The sequence below is a fragment of the Chironomus tepperi genome, unplaced genomic scaffold (genome assembly GCF_022539635.2).
Source record: "Chironomus tepperi strain 1889 unplaced genomic scaffold, CSIRO-AGI_Ctep_v1 contig_67, whole genome shotgun sequence".
NCBI classification, from domain to species: domain Eukaryota; kingdom Metazoa; phylum Arthropoda; class Insecta; order Diptera; family Chironomidae; genus Chironomus; species Chironomus tepperi.
The window spans coordinates 494,653-521,540 of NW_027226189.1; the positions used below are offsets into that span (position 1 = coordinate 494,653).

The 26,888-nt window shown below is 31.3% G+C and overlaps 2 protein-coding genes across 6 annotated transcripts in view; one reads left to right on the plus strand and one right to left on the minus strand.

The window, feature by feature from the left end:
- Positions 1-443: 443 nt before the first annotated feature.
- On the plus strand, positions 444-1,082 carry LOC139100464 (uncharacterized). Its single transcript, XM_070653055.1, has 2 exons — positions 444-639; positions 721-1,082. Exons 1-2 carry the CDS (start codon positions 522-524, stop codon positions 1,080-1,082), a joined length of 480 nt encoding a protein of 159 aa, XP_070509156.1. The 5' UTR covers positions 444-521.
- A 6,407-nt stretch (positions 1,083-7,489) lies between these two features.
- The window catches only part of LOC139100550 (uncharacterized protein DDB_G0267764-like), a 47,685-nt gene continuing 28,286 nt past the window's right edge, over positions 7,490-26,888 (minus strand). For 2 of the 5 annotated variants that reach the window (XM_070653172.1, XM_070653173.1), the window contains 5 exons: positions 11,932-12,023; positions 10,161-10,479; positions 8,968-9,256; positions 8,330-8,439; positions 7,490-8,066 (listed from right to left, as the gene is read on the minus strand). In XM_070653172.1, the coding sequence (XP_070509273.1) occupies positions 8,011-8,066; positions 8,330-8,439; positions 8,968-9,256; positions 10,161-10,479; positions 11,932-12,023 (866 nt within the window). In that variant the 3' untranslated portion in view covers positions 7,490-8,010. The remainder of the gene's footprint in view (positions 8,067-8,329; positions 8,440-8,967; positions 9,257-10,160; positions 10,480-11,931; positions 12,024-26,888) is intronic. The other 3 variants (XM_070653176.1, XM_070653175.1, XM_070653174.1) reach the window with 3 other exon arrangements.

A 26,888-nucleotide genomic window follows, 5' to 3' on the forward strand; every position in this document is an offset into this window, starting at 1 on the left:
TTTGTAGCGTGAAATTGGAAAACCTCTAAATTTAATGGCAATGCAAATAAATTAATTTGATGTCCAAAAAATTTAGGTTGTTAAATAACGGTCAGAAAAAATTTGAAAAAATAACCGATAAAAATCTCAAAGGGGCTTGATACTAGGTTTGAATTATAGAAAACCCGTTAAAATTTTGAATTTTATTTGACCGTTACAATTTTTTTTTGATTTTCAACAGCTTCTCAATGAGCAATTTTCAATCTCCTCCGATGCTTATTGATGGTCACAATTAATATTAATAATCATCCACGAACGATGAATAACCAATTTGTTGATCCTACACAATGATTTATTATATTTATTAATGAAGAATTATTGCCGTTAATATTTTTATTTTCATCGAAGAATGCCTTGAAAAAATTCAAACAATTTTTCATCAGAAATCATTCGAAGAATTTTAAAATAATAATTTTCAGGAATTGAATTTCAAAATTTTTTATTGCCAGCAAGTCGACATTAAAAATTTAGTAGACCAAGTCATGGCAGCATTGAGCGATGAGCAATTGAGAGCAATAAAGACTGAACAATTTTCGAAAGAATTCAAAGAAGCAGCGAAGGAAATGATGTTTAATGCTGCAAAACTGAAGTCACCGCAAGGCAAGACATAAATTTCATTCACATCCGTTCTCGACCTACATTTTAGCCTGTCAATTAACATTAATTTTCCTTTCCTCGCAGATCGTGTACGAATATGTGAGTGGCTGCACAAATTAAGAGAATTACGAAATGATAAGCTTGATGAGGCAAACATGAAGAATGAGTATATGCAGTATTTGAGGATGAGCTTGTCGGGTGACTATTATGTACTAACAAAGCCCTTTTCGTCACCACCACCAAAGAAATTAGTTCAATTTGGCGAATGTATCGCGAATAAAACATGCGATTTAATTCCCAATATTCCACGATGCGGACAAATACAGCCGATACTATGTCATAAGTCAGATGATAATCGTGCCTTTATGTGCGTCAAGAGAACACCAGATAATGGCCTTTTGTGTTATATGGCGGTATCCCCCGATTCTTTATCAATAAAGGAATGAGACATGTATAAAAATTAATAGCGTTGTGCGCATTTTTCTGTATTGATAACGGATTTTGAAATTTTGAATTATTACAGCAGCTTTTTTGAATATTTTTTGACCGTTATTTTTTAAATCTTTTTTTGGGTGTTATGAATCTGACATTGTTCATACATGCTTGCTTTCCAGCCTATTCATTCAGCTTCCACCAGCAGATCAGTCAAAATGTTGTGTCTAAAATGGAACAAAATTGAATAAAAATAGACATTGTCCTTATTTTATCTCGTCTGATTTTGTGACAATTCACTCTATGATGTGTCGTTTTTATTGAGAATTATGAGAGTCATGCTTCATGCCTTATAGTTCCATATGCTGTACATTCATTCATATAAACAACAATATGGACGGTTCTCTTCTTATGATTATGAATAAAAAATAAAGACAATTTATTCCATTTCTATTTTTGTTGTTTCCTTGCTTCGTTCTCCCTTATTTTCATATCCTTGCGGCATTTACTTTATAGTTAGAGCTACATAATATGGATGTATATGTATGATGATAATAAATTTTCAATAATATTGCAAAAATTGCACGTACAACATAAACTTATATGTGCTATAAAGAAAGAGCAAAGGAGTAATTCGTGAATTAAGGATTATTAAGGCTTGTTTTCCGACAATTGACATAATGTTGGGCTGGATATTGTTGAAATATGACTAACGAGGAATATTTAATAGAAAATTATTGCTGCTCGTTTGTGGAAGCTATTTGGTCAAGATCAATGACTTAGTTTTAAGGCTGAAAAGAGTTGGTAAGACAAAGAAAATGGATGTTTAGTTCCTGTAAATGAATATTTGTTAAATTGGTGATTTTGCTGTGCTGGATCTTAGAATAATACTTCTGTTGATTGGATATTCGCTTATTGAATAGTTAACAGCTGCTTTTAATAGCTAGAAATAGTTAATTATGGTGAAAAAGGCACAAAAATAAACTGAAAATTAAGAAAACCTTACAAATGTTTCGAATTTGTTGATATTGAACGGTTTTAAAAGAAAAAGATGCGAAAATTTGAAAAATATTAAACCGTTAAATTTTGAATAACAATGTGTTCAACTACTTCCTATTTTCCTGATGAATTATCTCCAACACAGTATAAAATAACAAGTCAAAAGCCACTCACATCCTCCTGAAAAAGCAAATCCAACATAAAACAGCACATTATAATCCTCCTCTTCATCATTCATCCAATTAGCATTCTTCCCACCTTAAAACTTAATTATTGTAGTCGAGAACATTCCCATTTTGTGATTAATATTCCTGAAAATTATATCCGCTTTATTTTCCCAAGGAAGAAGTTCTAGCGTGCGTGTTAAGTGCTTTCTAATTACACTTGTTCCTCGCCTATTTGTGCTCCACACATAATTATATAACTGAGATTGTCGTATGCTGAAAAGTAGAAAACAGGAAATGTTCAACTGATGAAGGAGAGGATCGTCCGCAAGTGACGTATAGGATGATAAATAGATGCAGATGAGTCTGAAAAGCTGAAATTTGGTTGACGTCATTTGTGAATGACTTCTGTAGCATAATTAAAAGGATGAGAATTTGTTCCTCAATTTTCTTTTAGTTCATACACGTTTTTATTTCCTTTTAGATAATTTTTGTTCAGTTTCTTTGGATTTTCACTTTTTTTTTTTATTTGTGGTGACCATAAGGAGGAAGTAGAATTAGGGTAGGGGACATAATTAATTAACAATTATAATTATCTGTCTCTTTTATTCTGTTGGTGGTTTTTGCTTATTTTTTCTGCATTCTGAATGTTAATTTTCATCATTATGAGAAAAAGTTCAAGTAAATCGATGGACATATAAAAATATATTCATATTCATTTTTTTTATATTCTTTCGTTCCGTATTTATAATTTGTTTTCTATTCTGTATGTGTCAGTTATTTGTGCTGAATACGAGAAAAGTTAGTCTTTTGTGGATTTTTCATGTCAGGGATGTAGAATGGCTGGTTATTTGCAATTTCTGCAGTCTTCTTCTTAATGACTTAATATGTCTCAACCTCAAACGATTCTTGAGATCCAGACAATCTTGGAATATCTTCCTAATGCAATTTTGAATGGTTTTCTTAATGTGAAGCTTATAAAATTCAAAGAATTGAAGAATTCAATCCAAAAATCTTGGAACCTGGTGACTTTTTCGTTGATATTTCTTTAATTCCTATTTTATAAGCAAACCTTATTGAATTTTGGAAACAAGTGATGTATTTTTTGAAAAACAAAGTAGATGATCAGCCTAGTAACACCCTTGTTTATAACGGGAGCTTATTGAGATGCTTTTAATGAAGTCAGTCTAATTATTAAAAGTTTATTGTTTGAAGATTGAAAACAAACTGAAAATGTGCAAGTTGCAAGGGCTTACAACTATGAATAAGGGAAATCAACTAATTATTGATGCGAATAAAATTTGAATTTCAAATGAACGGTAAATGTTTTAATATTTTTAAACTTAATAATGAATATTCTCTATTTGTTATGTACTTTGATACTTTTTCGTTGTTCATCAAATAGAGATTAAGGCGTTTTACAACAATTAACTAGTGTCGTGAGCCAATTTAGACACTAGATATGTTTAGTCAAATGATTTTTCAAACTATATGCTTCACAACACACTTGTTTACATGACGATTTCTAAATGTGTGTTGCGAATGCTTAAGAGTTTCCTGCCAAAAAGTTTTGGAACCATTGAACTTTTATGGCAAAAAACGCCATTATGAATAAAACAAGCTTTCAAAAAATTGTCTCAAAGTGCAGCTTTCAAGTATGCTGCATTTTGGTGGATATTGTATGCTACATATAGTAACGAACATTTCTTTAACATCTCAACATCGAGTCAGAAACATCAAAATTGCATCCCGGAAGTCATTTTTCTCTGACAGGCAAAGAGCTTGCTCTCGAGAACTTGCTCTACTTAAATACACAGTTTTGCAACCATTTCTCTCAGTTTGCTATGTTCTTGAGAGCTCGTTCTTTGCCTGCTGTTGCCATTCAACCCCTGACATTTCTTTTATCCAATGAAAAAGTCATGATTTCCATTTCTTTCGTTTCGGTTTCCAATATTTTTTTTTATGTCTCTTGCCAACATATTATTCATTACTATGACTTTACTTATCATAATAATTATAATCATCAAATATAAGATGAATTTAATTAAAATCTGTTAATTAGATTATAAGAAAAAAATGCGCATTATAGACGGTGGAGAAGTGAATACATTTGTATAGGAAATGACTAGGCAGAAAATAAAAAAAATTTATCATGACGAGCTGGATGTCATTTGTCGTATGGCCTTTGAATAAATGAATTTAATAATGTCCATCAAGTCATGGAAGTCCAACAAAAAATATGATGACAATCTCATTATGAAAATTGACATTTCAATTATCAATATGTTAATGGTCATGATGATGATTTAGAGGCAGTAAAAAGATACTTTAAGTATCTATCATAAAAAGTACTTCTTTTATGATCTGATAAAATTGAGGTTAAAGCTTGTTTTATTGTTCAATAATCTAAATCATTTCAACCTACTTACTTATGCTGTATCTTTAATAATATCGAAAAGTATCTGCGATGTTTGGATAGACCAAGACATAATAAATACAATATACTCATTTCTGTGCATTATTAAATCTAATCTTTGCATAAAGAAAGGAAGAAAGCTTCTTATCATCAAAAAAATTTAATAAAACGCGGTCAACCTTGCTCGAGACTGGCAAAGATGATATTCACCATCAAATTTACATTAACCTCAATTTTATGCACGATTGTACTTGCAAATAAATCAGACATAACATTTAATAAAAATGTCTTTTTAGGAGAAACGACCACAGTAAGTAAGTGGGTAAAGTTAAGGACAATTTTTAATGTATTTTGTTGATTATTCTTGTAGGTTGCAATAGATTTATTGCTATTAAAGCTTTTTTAATGACATCAAAGTTGCCTTTGGGTTTGCATATTGTATTGTAAACTTAAAGTTTGATGACTACAAACAGGATTGGTTTCTTGGACATACCAGGGTTACCCGAATGACACAAATGAAGAAGAGTCCGTAACTGAGCTGTAAAGGCTGCGCTAAAGCTTCTTTATGTACACCAAATGGGAGCCGTCTCCATGTGGCTTTCATATGGCTGCCAAACTGCGTCAGCTTCAATTTAGTGTCAATAAAAGACGTTAAGCAGAGCATTAGACACCAACTAATAGAAACCATGGATCTCAGTTGATCTGTACGGTCAGCAAAGGAAGTAAATGACCAAAGCCTTAACAGTTCCATGGTAAAGCCTTCTTCATGTGTGGAGCTCAGGGTATACTGTACCTACTATTTCTAGCATCACAATACAATCCCCAAGTGAAATTGACAATTTGAACAATTCTTTCTTCATAAATAGACATAATACTGAATACATGTCATCTATTCTAGACCAAACCATACTTAGTTATACCCAAAACCATAATTGAGTATAATTCGACTTCCATCGTCTTAATGACACTCCAAAGCAATCATAGTCATCACATAGAAACAGAAAATGATTTCCAAAAAGCCCACAGAAACAATAGATTCATAAGATGTTGAATTCAATGTCTACATACGACTCTTTTGTTTCTCACTTTATCAACAATCACATCCAGATTCACAATTTTTCTCCGAATTATGCGCAAGAAAAGAAAAACATAAAGAAGCAATTTTCATGATGAAACGTCACAAAAATACCTTTAATTTTATAAGTGTATACTTCAGGGGTTTTACGATTACTAATTCTTTGTAGTCACGATTCGTGAGTTGCGAGATTTGCAGAAGGTGGGATTCTCTGAACTGTCATTTCGATTTTAATTTTTAATTTCTCTAAAAATCCAGTAATTGGATTTTTTCTATTTGATTTCATTTTTAAAATTGTCATACTCAATTAACCATTACGGTACCTAAAATTTTCTGATTCTTTTTTTCTTCTAAAAATTAAGAAATTATGAATTTTTGATCTAATTTTTTCAATGTTATTTTTGGGTGTAAGGGGAGTATCCAAGGGGTTTGGAGGGTTTCATATCCAAAATCTTAAAAAATTTGACAATTTCTTTAAAGAAATTTGAAAATTTTGAATTTTGATTTTTTCATCTAAGCATACTTCGATCAAATTTGTATTTGGCAATTGTTACGTTGTTAACTTAATGATGAAGGAACTAATTTTGACTTATGTGACAAAATTGACTTTGGAACCTTTAGATTTTTGTCACTTAAGGGCACCTTCTATAAGTTTATTTTAATTAACTTGAAACATGGAGTTGAAGAAATTTGATCAAAGTATGCTATCAAATTTAATTCATGGATCAGACTCTATTGTATCATTTATTTTCTAATTTTGAGACATTTGAGAATTTTTCAAATTTAAAACTTCAATTTTTATTAAAAAAATTCGATTAAAATTGTGATTTTAAATTTGAAAATAAGAATTAAAAGTCTCAAAATTTCACATTTTTACGATAGTGTCTGATACTTGGCTTCTATGTAAAATTTTTATTTAAACTTAAAATTGAGAAATTGTAATGAAATTTGAAGATAAAAATTAAATTTTAAAGTGTAAAGTTTGAAAAGTGTAAAAAAATTGTAAAATTTAAAATTTTTGACAAATTTAAAAAAATTAAAAAATTTAAAGAATTTGAAAAATTTGAAAAAATTGAATAATTTAAATAAAAATTAAAATTTTACCCTTGAGCCTCCCCTCCTAACACCCTCTTCTAATTTTTGTCCTATCATTTTCAAAAATTTTCAAAAAATTGACAGTTGGAATGTCCTCATCTAAATCAACTCAAATCTTCTTCAACACTTTTTCTTCGTCTAGCAGAAAAAACTTTCTACAAAAGTCTCGGTTTGGACTTAATTGATACATGATTCTTCAATGTTATTAAAAATTTCCATTAAAAATCTATTTTCATTTTTTTGTTCTCATCTCAAAATCTTGTTCTTGTTCATTCTTTTATGCTTGCGCCAAAATGCTGTGTTCTGCTTTATCATTTTGTATAATAATTCTTTTTTACTTTATTTTTATAACATTGTGTTCTGCAAGACAGATAATAAAATTTAATTAAAGTTTTTTTCTCGCCTTATGCTTTTTATGCATAATAAATTGTATGCTGTGTGTATCCTTTAACGCCGTTTTTATGGAGCATGTAAGTTGATTAAGCTTGTTTTCAAGTTTTTTGGCGGGAACTGGATAAAGCTTTTAAAGTTTAAAATTCAAATAATTGCAACATTTTTATACCACATTCAAAATTTAAGAAACCTTTAAAATTTCAAAATTTCAAGTTTTGTTAAATCTGTTAAAAATTCTAATTTTGAAAATCCGTTAAAAAATTTCCGATAAGAAATTTTATGATTCAATAAAAATTGTAAAAAAGGTTATGAATTCAAATTAAATAAAACCGTTAAAAATTCAAAATTACAAAAACCGTTAAAAATTCAAAATTCCGTTTCTGAATAGTTTAACCTACATGCCCCATAAAAAACTGCTTCTTTGTTACCCCAACCTGGATACTTATTTTTCCAATAAAACAGATTCCCTGCTCATCACATACCAAAACCACATGTTATCTCTGCTTACTCAGTTAATAGTTTGTTATATGTATAGATTTTTTTTGTTATTTCAAATATATAGTTATCCTTAAAATTCATGTGTTCTGGATTCTGGATTTATTTTTTTTATTTTTCGGTTGTGCAACATTAGATTTCTAAGGTTCAGATAGCAGTACCCAATATACAAGACACAGAAAAAAAAGTCACTTAACATTTTCCTACGGTACTGCATATCCGCAGTAAAGTTGTATTTTGTTATCTCAAAAAAAAAAGGTTATACATTCATTGACCCGTTGTGTTATTTTTCAATTTCAGTTAATTTATAAAATAGTACATGCTGTACCATGAAGGACTTCATTTACGAACATTGGAGTGCCTGTTTTGTTAATTGACAACAGCAACATCAGCAGCAGCAGTAGAAGCAAATTAATTTGTTATATTGTCGCCCATGATGACGATGATTACAGCGGTTGAGGAATGGTTTTATGGATTAAAATGTACATGATTTTTCATTTTCCAAACATCCACCAATACATGTACCAAAGTGTGGAAGAGAACAAGAATGGAAAGAAATGAAAAAATCAATTAAAAAAGTACTTTTCATGCCCGTGAGGGCACATACAGTGTCACACACAGTACCATAATTAAAATTACCTGCTCCAAGACCACCATCAGAATGGTCTTGTCTCGTATCATTGTCATTCTGATCGAATTCGCAATCGAAATATCTCGATTGGCAATCAACGCATCTATTGTTGGATGGTGAATGTGAATAGGAAAAGAAGAAAATTGGAGATGATTATTAGACATTGAATTTAATCTCCTTTTGTGTTTACAGGAGTCAGAGTTGATGGTGAACAATGTTGGAAAGCCGGTGATAACATGCGGTTAAATACCTGCAGAATACAAGCTGCAATTGTCAGATGTGGGTGATTTTACCTAACAAATCAGCAGAATGCAGTCGATTGCTATCTCTAGAGATGGCATAAAGACTAATTTGGGCATATGGACAGATAAGTCTTGTCTTAAAAAGGTTCATCTGTTACTATTCTGTTCTGATGTTGCTAATCTTAATCAAGATCCAGAAGAGAGTTCGAAACCTAATTCTCAGAGTCCAGTGGCAATTTGAGTCAAGTTCCTGAGCTCCTGAGTTCTGTTTCTATTCCTTATACCTAGAAACTACCAATAAATTCTCCAATCTGCTCCTCAACAAATCACCAACTCTGTACCAAACTGTAACTAATTCAAAGGACAATTCATCCTTCAAAAGTACTCACCGACAAGTGTCTGTCATTTTACAAGTAATTCCACACTCCCGTGCGACGACTTTATAAAGCTCCTTTGTTGATTTATATAGTACATCCGGTCCCTTTGTTTGCACAGCTTCTGTATAATTCATTTGTTGATGACCATCATTATAATATTGATTCGTATAATCATTATCATGATTTTGATGGCATTCATTCGAGTATTCATCGGAGCAATTGTAATTTTCTGTATTATTATCATCATCCAAACTGCATCGTTCTGCGTGATCGTTTTGTAGGCATCGGTCATTATATTCCCCTGTGTATGGGATATTAATAGACAGTCGATTGTGTAATGGAAGTAAAAAAAAGGAAGAAAAAACAAGAATTAATGAATTGAAAATCAGAATCAATTGAGCTTAATTGTGAGGAGGAAATGATGTAAGCTTTTTCCAATTAAAATTTTTGTAAAGTTTTGCAGGGGGCTTTAAGTAAGCTTTGTAAATAAACTTTAAGAGGATTTTGAACATTTTAAAGTTTTGTTTACATTTTATAATCATAGTAAACAAGTTTTTGAAGTAGTTTACGAAAGTAATTGGTAAATTGAGTGGAAATTGTGGAAAATACTAAGTTAAGGAGCTTGAAACTTTACAAATTGCTGAAAAGTCAGAGAAATAATTCGAGAATCTAAGAAAATCAGCATAAATCGGTGAGTTTTGATTCAATTCTTCCAAAAAATGCAAAAAAGTCAAATTCATCAATCTCTAAAAGTCCCTAAAGCTCAATTATTAATTCTCCATTCATATTTCCAACAAGGGATGTAAAAAAAGTTTACCAATTTGCCAACTAGATGAATAAAAAACAGTAAACAAATAGTAAGGACAACAAAAACAATCCAATACTGGATGTTTGTTTTTTTAATGAAAGGCAGTCGGAAAATATTATTTTTCATTGTACCCAACATCAATATTATGATTATTATACGACAAGTGAGGATTGGGTAGATTTGAGTGCTTCATATCATTTCTAGAGAACATGCAGAAAACGGAACTTCAATATGTTTTTTTTTTATCAATATATTGATGATTGCTACGGATGTGATGTAAAGCACTCTTAAATACATTTTTCATTCCTCTCGTATTTTTCAATTTTATGCAACAGCAGGGTGAAATATATTGAATAATAAAATGAGAGATAAGATATTTATTGACTTCAATTCTTACCGCATATATCAACGTTATTATTTCCAACGACATCCGTGCTCATACTGCATAGTTGATTACATGAATCGCGATTACATCCCGTACATTGTGAACTGTCAATTAATAAATTTTCGCGTGTTGGTGACGCCATATTCTGCTGTATATTGTTAGCATTATTTGTGTTACAGCTATTGGTGCTGTTGCTGTTATATTCATTCATTTCACTAAACAAATTATTGTTACTGCCGTTCGGTGTCGTATAGAAGCTCTCAACCAATAAATTTGTATGTATTGTAGTTTGTATAGTGTTATTCTCTTTGTCTAATGCCAGTAATTGATTCTGCATGGCGTTTATATGTTCCCAACATACAGTTCCGATGGCAAATTCATCGAAGAATTATGAAGTTGTAGAAAAAAATACAGCATAAAAAGAGAGAGAGAAGGAAAAATTCTTATCAGAAGGAAACTTTAAGTTAAAAGAAAAATATAATCTTGTTGTTGGCATAAAATTTATGGCAACATAACTCGTTTCCATAGCATAATGACGACTATGTTGTGAAATGGCGGAAGGAAGGAAGCGAGCAAGGGGTTTGAACTAATATTTCAGTTACTTTAATTGAATTAATTTTTTGGGGGTTGTAAGTTAAACTTAATTTAATTTATAACTTGGCGCACAATAGTTTTGTCGTTTCAATTTTGCTATTTAAGTGTCGGTGCTTAGGGCTTGAAATTTATTTGCATAAAATTCCAGTTACGATCTTCGATATTCGATGAATAGAAGCTGTTAAATGCTATTTATTGAGTTTTGGTTATAAAAGGATAATTTTGATCAAGATATCCTAGCAAAGGCGATGCTCTGGAACTAATCAATCACCAAATAGCTAGTTTTGATTAGTTTTAGATCTAAAATTCAAGTTTTCAGACAAAAAATGCAGTTACAGCTGAGAACTGCAGTCCTGCGCGTCTTAAATGCATGACTCACTCTCAAATTGAAGCCACCACAATTCAAACTATTGTCTATATCATAAAACAGCTTGAGGTTGTAGGATCTCAATGCACTGACCAGCACGTGCCAGTAAATCAAGAAGACTAAAACCTCAAAAGCTTCTCCTAAATTTAACGTTCAACACAAAAAGCTTAAATTTTATCTGAATTTGGTAACATTTCATCAAGTTTTAAGCTTTACACAAACACTTCTTGGAAATCAGTCTTTGAAAGCTTTCGAAAGATATCCTTTTATCGTTCAATTTTTATTAAATTAAAGAAGCATTTTGGACGTTGTTTATTTAACAAATAAATGCTCTATTGCTTCGAAAAAGCTGTTTGAAAGACCTTTGGAGTGGCATTTGATCCGAGTAGTCAGGACGCGTTTACGTCAACTTATTGATCGCAAGACGTAAGGGTACCCTGATGGCCACGTTATTACTGAATTTGGACCAATTTTAGGGTAAGGAATGAAATTTTTCGCATCTGTACCACTTTTTTGACGACTTGACTGTTTTTGGCCTGCTAAAAGAGACTGTGAGGAACGTTTTTAGTAGAAACTTTACCCAAGTAATAATCCCATTGATTGGCTATGGCAACCCTACAAGCACATCATCCATTAATTGAAGATGTCTACATTTTTCATATTCCTTGAAAATTTTTAAGTAAGCGTGTGCTTCACAAAAAAAGGAAGAAAATTATTCATAAGAACTGTTTACATTAAATAACGACGATGACGCTACTCAACACTTCCCTTGCTCCACTTACGATAATGTTGTTTACAAATAGATTGCTTTTTTCTACTTACCTCTTTCATTACGGTCTCATAGCTCGGGGGCGGACTTATAGGTATCGGTGTATCTGATAATTGCGGACTTGAGTATCCTGGATAAAAATATACTTTATATAAAGTTATCGATTAAGGCAAACAAAATTAAATTCATATTTTTTTATCACGTTAAATCATCATCATCATCAAAATCGATTGAAATATTTGTTTAAGGAACGAGGAATGGGAAGCACAAAAAAAGGGGGCAAAAATAGGAGAACAAAAAATAAAATTTAATGCTAAAAATTATTTGCAAATTCATAAAACGTGTCGCATTCTTCTCACTTTTTGCTTCTCAGAATAAGCTTCCATACAGACTCGTTTATTGCTCTCCGAGTCTTGCTTATTTTGATAATGAAAAAAATAAATAAAAATGACATAATAAATTTTACAAATAAAATAAAAAAAAGTCTCTCTGTAAATATCATGCGAATTCTTACTCGGCTGTGTTATTGTCGTGACTTTATTTCACTTTATCTGATACAGAGTTTGGATTTAGACATCTAGGCAGTCATTTTTTTTTTGTTGTTTGAGAAAGTTGTAAAAGCTTTGAGTTTATGACTTTTGAAATGATCTATGGGGATACAATAATGACGCAGATTCATTTTAATAGCAAATGCTATGGAGACTGTAATTGAAATAATTCTGTTTTTATAGATAAATATAAATCAGTTTGTGTCGCTTCAATTGCCTTGGAAAAAAATTCAAACTAATTAGATGATTGTTAGATAAGACTTAGCAACTATGTTACTAATAGAAATGAAGGAAATTGCGACTGCAAAATTATAGACACTGCTGTGATATTTAATGTAATGTCTTGACAACAAGAAGACTTAGTACTGTCAGGACTGAAAGCTGATTATATTGCTTTTTTTTGCTGAGCATCTTAACAACTCGATAGTTTGAAGTATGAATTAAAGTTCTAGGAAAAAGCTTCAAGTTCCATTTGCAGTAACTAATTGTCAACAGATGAATCTTCTAGAATCTCAAGATCAAATAATGGACTTTGTCAGTAAATGCTTTGCAAAATGAGATCACAGGGAGCATCATAATATTCCTAGACTAGATAAGTTGATAAAGCCAGTTTATAGTCCCAAAGTAGCATAAGAAGAAAGTCAGCTTCTGGCATTTTCTATTCGAGGCAATGCAACATCCCGAAAGGAACACGGCGTGAAAAAGGCAATGTCCTCATGCTGACATGAATCTGGCTTGGATCGGATTTTAGAGGAAACAGACTTCACGGGGGGTTTCATGGCTCATGGATGGATTTGTGGAAGGTTTGAAGTTGAAAGAGACTCGAAATGGGCAAAAAAGGAACAATTCCTCCCATTACAACTCTGACATTAGAGACAAAAAGGTGGAAAATTTCTCAAAAAGTCTCAAAGCGACAACAACAATATGGAACGGTACGGAACTAATTCAATTTTTCTGTGATTTTTATCAAAGATTGTTTTTGGCATTTCTCATACTGTGTTAAGTCTAAGCTATGATGAAGACATTTTTTTCGGAGCTTTTCAAATTGTCGTAGAACGATCAAGAAAATATTCAGCATTACGATAGAATTTTCTAGCTCTAAAATATGCAAAAGGTTAAATTAAGTTTAAGGAATTCCAAAAGTTCATTGAATATTTGGCTTTTTTTTCTTCGTGAGATTCCTCATTAGATTTCAATTTCATTAATTATGATAAGTAGAAATATGAGCAATGATGGGAAATAAAAAATGTCTTCTTTTTCATTCAAATTCCTAAACTCAATGTCATTAACTTAAAAAATTTATTGCTGATCTAAGAATGTTTTTAGCCTTGATGGGAAAATTTCTAAAATATTTCCTCAATTTCTCTTACGTCGGAAACAGTTTTATGAGGAAAGAGAATTCTGTAGATAATTTAAAAATTGAGGATGGAATGCAAAGATTCCACTCAATGAGTTGAATTTTAATCGATTTTTTTTTCTTTCGAGTAATTTGGGGATAGTCACGTGTTAATGAAAGAGAAACGACCGTACTTTTATATTTTTTTGATACCCTTAAAAATCACCCAAGAATTTTTGTGTAGGTAGAGAAAGGATCTCCATTTCCTTTCGGGCAGGTAGATAAGACATACAACAGACAGAAAATTGATTGTAAAGCTTTGTAAGCTTTTAGATAAATTTACCCACTCAAAACAGCACTTGTAAGTCTTTTATAAACAACGAAATTCAATATTGTCGCAGTAGGTGTTTATTGAAAATAATTGAGACATTAGAATGTCCAGTGTTGGGCATTTAGGGAGGTTATGGGGTCACAATTGAGTAGCAGTTTAAGAATACCTCTAGACTTTAATATATAGTGCCCTAAAACATTCTGTAATGTACTAGAAATAATTTTTGAGAGTTCGGTCTCTTATAGGAATCGAACCTATGTCCTCACGGAACTGACGGTTGTCTAACCCCTCAGCCACAGTAGCCTTACTCAAACACTGATAGAATCATCATTATATGGCGCGATACCTCAGATTCTACTCTGTTCAGACACCACAAATTCTAAGAATACAATTATGAAGTCAAGTGATCTGATTAGCCATTATTATGTCTTATTCTTGAGTCTATCTGAATCTATCTGAACAGTCTTCTGTTCTTCCGGATTAGTCTTATTTTCCGCATTAACAAACTTAACTCAGACTATATTTATTCATCTATTCCAACTCAAGTATCAACACTGGATTAATTTATTTCATAAATTTTGAGAAAAGAAAGGCTTTGATGGAAATGAAAATTGTGTGATTAATAAATTTTTGACGCTATAATTTTTCATGGCAATCATGAAAAATTCATAATAGAAAAATCAATATTCACACGTGCACAGCCAGCAACATAAAAGGATTCAATATTTTTTTATTTTATTAAAAAAAATTCATTAACTTTTTTTTCTATCTTCATTCTGTAAGAACACAGCATGGCTTATGAAAGTCGAAAACATCGAATCTATGACTTGAAAAATATCAGTAATCTATGTCTTTACAAGTAGATTTTTGCGTATCAAATAATGAATATATTTTTGTCGAAAAAACAACATCATTATTATTCTCATTCATTATTTTTTATTTATACTCTTTTGATTGATCCGGATGAATTTTGTTTTCATTAAGTAGAAAAGCTTTAGGCAATGCATTTGTTGAATGATAAATGATGTGGGTGTCCATGGATTTTAAGCATGTTAAATTTGATTGAAAACTTAATCTTGTGGTAGAAATTGACTTGATTTGTACTTTGGAGTCGTTCACTTATTACGTAGCATTCTTAGAATGTAAGTTATCGGCACCTTTCCAAAAATAGACATGTCGATTGTTTTGATTACAAGTCATAATTTTCTACGAATTTCTATTAAAATTTACGCATTGTGTACACAATTATTGCGCAATATTTTCATGATAAATTACACGAACATTTATTTTTGAGCATCTATAACTACGTCATTGTAAGAACTTTATAAATGGTAAAATGCTAACAGCACCATAAACAGAAGAGCTCTCGTTCCGTTCACTGACAGTCTAAAAATTATCTCTAATTAGTAATTACTATTGGAGACTGACAACTTTAAGTAAACTCAAGCTAATGAATGTCGTGTACAAAAATATAAAACATAAAAAACAATCAAGATTGTTGCTGTTTATAAAATTTTTATAATTAGATCGAGATCTGTGAAGCTCCAAGGTAAAAGTTTGTAGCAACTGCGATGAAGGACTTTGAGATTATTTACGATTGGAAAAGCTTGAAATTTTTGTCAATTTTTGAGACTATTTTGAAATTTTTGAGTTCCATAAAATCTACAATAATTATATTTAGAAGCTAGCTACTAATTAGTTGACAACTGTATCATTACAAGCACATTCTATTCTAGAAGCTTAAAATTGTTCCTAGAAAGCTCAAATCGGTTATTCGATCAAAAATCCGACCTTAGGCCTGTGTGACTCTGATTTGTTGTCGGATTCGGTTAAAAATCCGGTCAAGTTTCTGATTATGGATCGATTAACCGACCTGTGCTTTTCGGGCCAGTCAGATTTAATATTCAATATCCAAATAACCCTCCAAGAAATCACAATAAAAAATTCTCATTATTAGAGTTTCAAAAGATACATAACAAAAGTCATGGATATGTCAAAGCACAAGAATTGTTAAGAAGTCAACAAAGCTAAAGATCTACTATAAATTTCTTTCATATCCAATAATATTAAATTTCTCAACAAATAAAGAATTTCTTTTTAGAACTTTCATTTTTCTCTCATTTGACAAATATTGACTCACCTAGACATACAACAAATAATAATAATAAATTTATGTATTATGAGAACACATGAATGAAATGTTTATGCATAGATTGTGTTGAGTGGATACTAGACAAAAAAAAAATAAACAAAAAAAATATGTAAAAAATGTTTGTGAACAATAACAAGACTACATGACAACAAGGAGTACACAATAACATCACATAAAGTACAACATATACACAAAAGTAATACAATAGAGATAAAGGAGAGATAAAGGCAAGAAAATGGAAATGAAAACAATATTTTATTAAAGGATTGTTTTGTTTAGGGAATTAGTCATTACTGGGTGGCTGTAAAGTTGTTTTAAAACGCTTTTATTTGCAATTTAGGGTTAAGTTTCATGTCTCCAAACGATCGTAATATTAGCTAGATTGAATAGAAGTGATCAAAATCAAATTTATTCTGCTCTCTTGGCTCAAAATTGATTATTAAGACATCGAACAGCTTTTATCTAACCTATGAAGCTAGTCTACACAATTAAATGAAGTTTGAACCTAGATTTGGTGTGCAGAAGTTAAAATATTTGTCCTAAAATCCTGTTGTCAGTGTTAAGAATTTTCTAACGGTTTTTTCATGTTCAAACTGTATTTGCTACTAAAATTAGTTAATTACCCCTTTTATGGTTGTTAGTCCCCCTAAAGAAGCATTTAGTTTGTTTTTAATCTTCAAAGAATAAAGATCTTATTTATTTATTAAATAAAGCGGCATTAACAAATCAAGCAGCGTACTTAGTCATCTGTGTATTAGATAATTCAGCAGTTATTTCATTTGCCTGATTTAGTGAAAGTCTAAGATTTAAGTAAATTATTTGTAAGAATTCGGAATATTTTTGAAATTTAATCAATCATAATCGAATCTACATCCTGAACCACATCTAAAACTTAGAAAAATCTCCCTGATGATGCTCACGAAGCTTAAAGGCATCCATAAACCTTAGAGATCGATATAAAAAAACAACAGCCATTCATCATATTATGTCCATCTCATATTTCACCTAAAAGGACATTGTCGCCGTTAAGTAGGATGACGAATTTTCAGCATTATCATCATCGTTCAATAATACAATACAGTCATGCCTGTATAAATTTCATTTTTTTTTGTTTCTTCTTTTTCATCTACAAAAATACCCTTCAGTACCTTCTCACTTGATTTCGTGTTTCACAAAAATAAAAATTGTATGAAAACAAGAAGAAGACATTTGATGAAGGGATCAACCGTAAAAATTACGTTTCTCGTCTGTTTTTCTTCCTCTTTCTTCTTCTTGCTTAACGCTCGCGGTAGTGTTGAGTTTAAGCTTTCCTTTTACACTTTCTTTACATTAAATTTCTTCATTCTCTGTGCTTTTTTTTTGTTCAAGTCGAGTGCTTTTTATAAAAATTTCAAGGAGGGGAACAATGAGATATTTTAAAGACTTTCTTTTTTTAAAGCGTTTTGGTTGAGTTGTATAGAAAATTGTATTTAGATTGATGGCAGGTATTTTTTGAAAGTTATGGTATGTCAGATTTGATAAAATGTTGTATTTTGAGCTATCTAGGGTGTGTCAATGTGAAATGAGCTGTATTATATCTAAAAAATTTAGATTATAATTCATTTGTGGGTGGTCTTACTGAACTTGAACTGATTTTTGGATGAATTCAGCATGTGTTTTGCTTCAAATTCATAATAATCGTAACAGACAAAGAGGATCCTTTCATTACACAAGACAGGCCGCTACGGTACCTAAAAGGGATGTCGAGGAAGACCAAAGAATTCCTGGATTGGACGTGGAAAATGACACTTGGCAAGTTCTGAAGGATATAGTCGGCTTTTAACGTTCTCTCGCGTGAACAATGGACCCTCGTGCGATCCAGCCAAGGAAGGACCTAGGAATAAATACCTAAAAGCTCTCTTTGCCTGCTAGAGTAAACTTGGAGTAAACCACACAAGGATCTCCATTTCTCTCATTATTCAATCATAAATTCTAGTTCAACACACCAAAAATTAGTCAAAAAACTTCTCATCCAAAAAACAGTTTAAAACTCCATAATCATCAATGTCATTCAATTCTAAACACGACATAAATAATATTCATCATACCTGCGAGCTACTCGAATGGAGAAAAATTATCGAATATTTATGACACAAATGAAATTATACTCATATAAAATTTATTCGACAAATTTTCACCAATTATATGGATTTATAATGAAGGGATAATACTTTTTTTTTCCAATTTAATGCATAATGTTCCCCAATTTCCATTTATAGCCCCTTTTTTTTGTGATTGTTTGAATAGAATGAAGAAAACAATAAAGTTTAGGCAACTCGTTCCAAATTTATTCGATTGCAACATAATTTTAATTCTCTGTTTTAATTTTTTTGTACCTCTTTCTCTCTCTCTCTCCCTCCGGAATTGATTATTCATGTGAACGAGCAGCATTCAGGACAGAATTACATATTTGAATATTTGAATATGCATGCAATACGAGTTTTGATATTGGAATTGAATATTGCATTAAATCATATATTTTTCATCATGAATAAAATGTTGGGAGATAGATGATGAAGAGGAATTAACAAAGTTTTTTGACTGTTTTGAAATAAATTGTTCAATCTAGGGAGTGAAGGGGAAGGAAGCTTTTGAAAAGGATTTTTTTGAAGACTGTGAGTATTAAGTTAAGGGAAATTGCAAATTTTGACATTTTAGAATCAGGTTTGAACACTTCAAACAATTAGTACAAGCTATAAAACTAAGGTTCGGTTAGAACCGCATGCCTGCATTTTATAGGCAGACTTATAGTTTTCGATTGTATTTTTCGTTCGTCCAAACTGCAGAAATACAGTTTTGGACAAACCTCCTTAAATTTGTAAATAAGGACAGTTTAAGCTCATCCCAAAGATCTGAATTTGATTATTCTTGCTTCTAACACAGATTTAGCTCTTTGTTGGTTAGGCTTATAGTTCTATAGAATATTGTTAGAATTATACCGAATATTGGAATTCTATAGACAATTATGAAGGAATAGTACAACAGATCACAGTAACAGATCTCATCTCAATAATCCTTTCCATTCAATATGATGTAAAAATATTCACAATTCAATAAGTGACCCCAAAGCATTCATCTCACCGAGGATATTACCAAACATTTTCTAGATTATTTCTTAATATTCAGCTCTCTAAGGATAACATTCGTCATTTCCGAATTAATTTTTTTTTGACATGACCCAAAAAAGTTCACCGATCTGAGGAAAATGGTCTGTGACATGTGTAAACAGAATCATGACACAAGCTACAGGGCTTGTTTACACCAAGTTTACACATTTATTTTCTTGCAATTTGGTCAAATTTTCGATCCTAAATTTATCATTTTGAAGAAGTAAACATTGAATAGCTTTAAGCTATGATCTAATTTTAAATGGTTTGTAAATTAATTACTATTCTATCAATGAACATACGTCATAGCTTGAAATAAGATAGTTTGATGCAGGATGAACTTTAACCCTTCTGGGTAAATATCTAAAAATATAAACTTTTCATCCTTAAAACATGTCATGTCTAATTATTTGTATAAGATGTAAATTGATTGATTAGAAACATTGTCACTAAGTTTATTCAACATGAAAAATTTATAAACTTCATCCATTCCAACACATCATTGTCAATCACTATAGAACTTTTACAATAAAGGGAATCGAATGTTTCTTCTTTGCCACCCCTTGTCGCTAAAGAAAAATCAGCCATCACAACCTCTTTACTTTCAAATTCCATCCTCTCATTGTCGTCAGCATTCATTGAACGAGGAAAGATGAGATGAATGGGAATATTCTTAAGTGATGTCTATCATGATGATTTGATCACTAACACTAGTTTCTGTATCTTAAATATCGTGACTAAGTCTAAGATTGTGACATCATTTACGTCCAACCCCAGAAGAAAAAGGTAGAAAATTCTCAAGTACAACTTTTCAATCTTAATCTTTATAATTTAATTCATTTAGAAATGTATACATCCAATTTCTTCTCTGCATTTTGTGATGTAAGCGGGGAATAAGAGGATGAATAAAGGAGTCTCTTTTTTCCCTTAAAATCGTTACACACGGCATTGAATAACATGAATTAAAAGAAAGATGAGAAAGAGATTTGAAAAGGAAATATCGTCATTATTGTTATGTAAGATTGAAGAAGTGAGTCGACACAAAAGAGGAGAAAAATGCATCACTTGATGTATAAGAAGTGAAGAGAGACATGAGATGACAATATGATTATGTGGGATGGTGTGACTGGGCGTATTTCGAATTTGAGATCAAATTTGGATTGTCTGCAGATGAAATGATCAAATTTGAATTTTAACGGATATTTTAAATTCAAAATGGTCAATCGAAATTCGTAGTTTCATACCCCATAAAATAATCTGAATTTAGAATTTGATTAGCAAATCTTAAAACAAAATTCAAGTTCAGTAAGAAGAACAATCTTCATGAACACAAATCAAGGATTAAAAAGAACAAATCAGATCAGACCCAAAGACAAATTGTTCATTTTTTCCGACCAAAAACCAAACAAAAAGTTGAAAAGTAATCCAATAGATTGATTAGTCGATAAGGAATTCAATTCAACGATTTCAATTCGATTTCGTTCTTAAGTGTACCGAAAGAAGAAGATTCATTTCCATTTCCCAAAAGACATTTTCTTCTTTCTTTCCTACTTCTTTTTCATTACGCTTTATAATTTCCGATAGACTTTTCCGTAAATCTCTTTATAAAAAGCATCAGTTGAATTAAAAAATAAAATGAAAAGAAAAAGTATATTTATGTACCTTTTATATTTCTTTTTATCCGAGATAAAAGGATAAAAATAAATAAGAAATCCTTTTCTGCAAATATAAAATTATGATTTAAAGGAAGACAACAAAGTTCTGTTAATTCTTCATTATTGCGAAACATTTTTCATATTTTTATGTAATTATACCAACGGCAAAAAAAGGTTGCGCAAGCATATGTTGAAAGCTTTTTGAAGATTCTTCAATGTTTTAGCTTTCAAATCCTGTGAAAATTGAGTTTTTATGAGTTTTTCTTCTATTCGAGAGTTCTTGATGTTTACTTTAAGATTTTATATTGAGTTCTTTAGTTTGTTTGTTTAAAGTTCAATATCTTGGTGATCTGTCTTTTTGGAAGCGATATTGAGAAGATAATTTTGTATGAGAAATTCAGCTGAGATGAAAATGCCCGAGGCACTGAAAGCTTTTTTGTAAACATTTTTCTGCTTGTGCTAACGAAATTTTTCTGTATTGAGGAACAATGCGGTGTAGCAAGGAGGATGTGGTCAATGCAATGTTGTTAGACGTTAAGTTTAAAGATTGATAGGAATTTCTTGGAATATGCCAACGGTTATTTTATATTCAAACTTCATATGCAACTGCAATAAGCTGATTTCCCCTTTTTGCAGCTGATATTCCCCTCTATAGAAAAGTTTAGTTTGTTTACAATCTTCAAACAATAAAGATCACATATTTAATATAACTTCCTGCTTTTACAAGTTACAGACGTGATTCCTACAGCATTGAACGCTTATTCTTTCAAAAGTATTAACTTCATCCAATAAAATATCTAACTAAGTGATGAAATTCAATAAAAAATCACTTTATTTCTTCTCAAAAAAGAAATTTTCTTTATAAATCATAATCAAATCAATTTTCCATAAAAGCTCGAAAGTCCTCAACAATCTACTGTATAATAAATTTTATTCAATCTCATTTTATAAAGTGTCTTAAGTAATTTCTCAATTGCATCACATTTAGAATAAATCAAAGAAATAAGAAACAGTTTTTTAATGCAATTATGTATATATCATAAAAGCAGCGAGAAGCTTCTAACCATGAAAATTATGATTCAAGATTTTAACGAGAAAATATTAATTTTAATCAAAAGTTTTTCATTTCTAGAAAGATTTTTTAATGATTCATTAAATCATTTGAGACGAAGAATAAGAGGAACAGTTCATCTTGACTGGATACGGAGCAGTAGCCATCCCTGCAATCTAGAATAAGCAAAAGCAATTTAGAAGAGAATTCAAATCATCCTAAATCCATCTCTGATCTCCTCATTGTTCCTTCACCCTTCAGTAATTGCATTTATCATGACTCACGGGAAACAAGAATAGAAAAAAAGAAGAAGAAAAATGAGTACAAGCCATAATGAGGAAAGAACAACAGTAAAAGCTTGTTTCCCGCAGTTTCAACATTAATTAAAACCGAATCATAAGAAACAAGTCAAAAACAATAGCAACGACATAGACTTTCAACCCTAAACACATCTCACATTCATGACATTCAACGGATGCATCGAGGGAGAATGAAGAAAGGAAACAAAAGAAGAGAAAAAAATATGTTTTTTTTTTCACAATTCATTCTATGTCTGTCTGTATGATGATGCTTTCTGCAAACATACACAAGAAATCGTTTGACTGTTTTGCGGGAGAAAAAGAAGAACAGCAGATTAGAACTGAATAAATTTACTGATTGCATATAGTTGAAGCATATAAAAGCACAGATTTAAGTCATGGCAAAAAGCATTTTAATCAAACTTTTTTCATTGATTACGAAGGAGGAAGTAGTGTGAATGATAAGTTCTGCTTTTTGGGATTAGAATGCTTTATGTGAAAGGACTTTTGTGTGAAAAATGGAAATTGCTTTTACTTCATGATTTAAAAGTGTTTTCTTGGAATTTTATGCACAAGTAAGTCTGCTGAGTTTTGCAGGTGAATGGTTTTCAGGAAATACCATCAAAAGTATTGGAAATTGAAGAATAAGCTAGTATTTTGAATAAAAAAGCTTTTGTGAAGTCATTGAAGTTTAAATTGGGGAAGTATAGAAGCTATAACGATGTGTTGAGCAACATATGGTTACATGTCTGTAGAACTTTTTGAATCTATAACTCTGTAGCGGAACTTTTTTGAAAAAATTTTTTTGGCTTATTTTACTGGGTACTATAGTAAAGGTCGATCGAATATTTTGTAACGTTTAAAAAGAGATGTCGGATCTGTTGTTGCATTTATAGAGGACATGATCTAAATTTGACTAATTTGACTAATTTAAGCATTATTTTAGTACTGTCCAACCAAGTGATGACCACAAGATGACTGTAAAGTTTCACAAAGTTATTTAAAGTGTTCCACAATTAAAATGCATCAATTGCATTCAATTCCATTTAAAATCCTCAATACCCATTTACAGCAATTCTCATTCAATTTCTCAAAAACTTCCTTCTTAAATAAATATCCTTAATGGATGAATAGCTATTTCTTTTTCAATGCTAAATTTCCGAATATTTAACTTGCTATTGATGCTATGCATGTTAAATCTTCGATAAATCTCTAATTGACCTCATTTAATGGAGCTTTCTCTCTCTATAGAAATGGAAATTTCAATGTCTTCAGTCAGTGGGTAAGTAGTATTGATGATTATGCACAGCATCCTTGTGGGTGAAGTTAAATTGAATATTCATGCATTTTAACATGAATGAAGATTTTGATGATGGTTTTGTTAAATTTTAAAATGTATTAAATATTAGATTTGGGTATTATTTATGGAAGTGGCCTTCAAATGAGAAAGCAGGTCACACCTTGAACGTGGCTTTTTTATGTCACACCTTGATGGAAAGCCACAATTGAAACCGAACACAGCATGAGGTTCATGGCATTTCTAGAGAATTGGTGTAAACTTGTTAATCACTGGGATAATCTCCTGAATGCGCCTCTCTATATCAGGACACTCCAGATGCCCCAGAACATCATTATTTGATGTAAAAAAGGTTAAAAAATTTCAAATTGAATAATTGCATCAGCAAATTTATCCAATTAAAAATAAAGATATAAATGAAATAATGAATCATTTCCACTCAAGAAATTCCCTTTTTACATTTTCCTGCTCGATTGTGCATCTTAAAAAACTTTTCCACTCATCATCTCTTATATTCCTTCTCCATCAAAAACATAAACTTTTTCCTCTGGCATAAGCGTAACTGTTAATTTTTTTCCCATACTTTTCTTCTAAACTGCTGAGTTTAAAAGTCATTGAAGATTCATGAAGGAGAAAGGAAGAAAGAGAAAAAAAAAGTTGAATTAATTATTGGACTTTGCATTTTTTTCTTTCTCATATTTTCTCATTTACTCGTGCCTATCTTTCTTCCATAACGATTTAAAATTTAAATTTGTTGATGATGATGGTGTATGAAAGTTAAAATGTTGGGGAGGTGGAGGGAGCGGCAACACTTCAACATTTCATTATCACATTTCGAATTAATATTTCACATTATTATTATAATGATGACGGAAGCTTTTCATAATGAGAAATGAGAAACAATGGAAACGAATAATTTCTTCATTTTCTTTCGTTTTTTCCTTTCTTTTGTATTCATCGCAATGTCGCGAGAATAAGTGGAGAATTTTTAAAAAAGTTTTTGAAATTCAATGGGAGGAAAAGTGCTAATTTTGGGTGATTTAACTGGTAAAGTCAGGCAGATTGAAATTCGAAATAGGCTCGGAATTTGGATCGAAATGTTTATTCGTCTTCATATGAAATTCAAGTTGATTTTGGATTCTGGACATGGAATTTTAAGTCGAATGGGCTTATGATGTATACTTCTGGTGCTCCATCAGAGCTTTATTGTCAATGTGTAACCAAATATTTAGAGTTCTGGAGGGTCTTCCCTTCTGAAAAGCTGAGTTCCTAGGATTTAGACTCTAAAGTACTCAACAGGACATTAACTTGCTATTGTTCACTTGAGATAGTATCAATATTAAGTAAACAAAGAATCCTGGGTGGGGGACTTGAATCCACGTCCTATGATTCCTTTTCGCATGCTCCTACCACTGAACAATCACGGGATATTCGACTATATAGCAAAGTGTCATATATTAATTATACCTATTCTGTATCTCTCTGATTACTGTACTCCCAAAGACATACTGTTTATAGGACATTTCAGGGATCCAATCCAATATTATTTGGATCCATACCAAACTTGCAAAACACATTAAAAATTATTCAATTTAGTGAAAACCGCGTTCAATGCAGGAACACAAAAGTATAATATCAGAAAAGAAAAAGCAATGAAAAATTCTTACTGACGCGGAAAGTAAACTAAAGAAGAGAATCGAAAACGAGAAAAGCAATCATTTGGGTGAAAATGAAAATGGGAAAGAAATTAAATGGGAGAATAAAAAAGCACAACAAATTATTGTGCTTAATATGTGCAGAATGAAAACTAGTACAAACGAGTAGAACCTAAAAGCTGTAGAATGTTAAGAGCAACATGGCACATAAATTCCAATAGCAAACATTTTATGTGGGAACAGAAAACAGAAATGAGAAGCAACAAAAGAGAGGTTTATGTATATATAAACAGAACTAAATTATGGCTTAAAAATAAGAGGAACGAAAGCTTTAATATCACAAAAAAAAAACTTTTCTTATTCAACACTTGCATATTTTATGTCTATCCTCACATAAAACGGATATTTATATGATGGTGACAAAGGTGTGTGCTGGATTAAAAAAAACGTTATTTTTAAACTTTTTAACTGTGCTTTTTAATATCGGATCTATCGTAAATATTTATCCAGTACCTTTGAGCTTTATCCGCTCGTGTAAGTTCACCAGTAAACTAGTTCAACATTTCACCGACGGCAAGGAATAGGAAACTTTCTGGGTTAACGTAAAAAGAGACTATCGAGCACATGAAAAATTACTCAAAGGTGCTCCAATGTCACGCATATTTGCTACCTTAAAAGTGTTTTAATTTAAAAGTTTCATCTTTCTGCCGTCTCATTGAATAAGCTTCTTCATTGAACATCAATCATTTTTTAATACTCGAGTCAAGATTGAAAAAGCTGGTATCAGTGAGTGAGAGCGTGACGACGGCAATATCAGAAATTGTTTTTTGAGAGAATAATTTGAGGTCAATTGGAATTTATTTTTTGATTGAAGTAAATTGAATTTGATTTTAAAGTGGAAAAGGGGCCGTTCACTTATTACGTTCGCTTTTTAGGGGGGAGGGGGGGTCTAGGATTTTGTAACAGCCTCAACCAAAAATTATTTTTTGTAACGACATTTTGTAACAAGGGGGGAGGGGGGTCTAGAAATTCGTTTTTTTGCGTAACGTAATAAGTGAACGGCCCCAAAGCTAATTGACTTTCGTTTTCTTTCTTGTCTTATGTTAAGTGACTTATTGGTCAAGTAGGCAGGGTGTTTGAGTTAAATTTGGTATGGTGACTTAAAAATCGTGGGTTCAAATCCAGCCATATCCAAATTTGCATTTTTCAGAAGTTTAAGTACTTCGACTGCTTTATGTACGAGATCAAGCTATGATTGGGCATCTAAAGATCGTTGTTTTAAAGAACGGGTCATAAAGTTGAATATAGGAGGTACGAGAGCTTCAAGATTGACTTTTAATTGGAATATTGTCAGAATGGTCCTGAAATTATCACGTCACACCCAAAAGCGATTGAATTTTGGCACTTATTTTCTCACCGATTATGCTTTGATTCTCTCCAGAATTCTTAAATCAAATCAGTTTTAAAGATTTTCCTCAACTTCTTATATTTCATAATGAATTCTTCAGCCTTACTTTATGCGGAAGAAAAAGTTTACCCC

Excerpts from the sequence above, each read along its gene's own strand:
- LOC139100464 (XM_070653055.1), top strand. The coding sequence starts at position 522 with ATGGCAGCATTGAGCGATGAGCAATTGAGAGCAATAAAGACTGAACAA. Across the intron at positions 640-720 it reads AAAACTGAAGTCACCGCAAG|ATCGTGTACGAATATGTGAG; the intron begins GCAAGACATAAA and ends CTTTCCTCGCAG.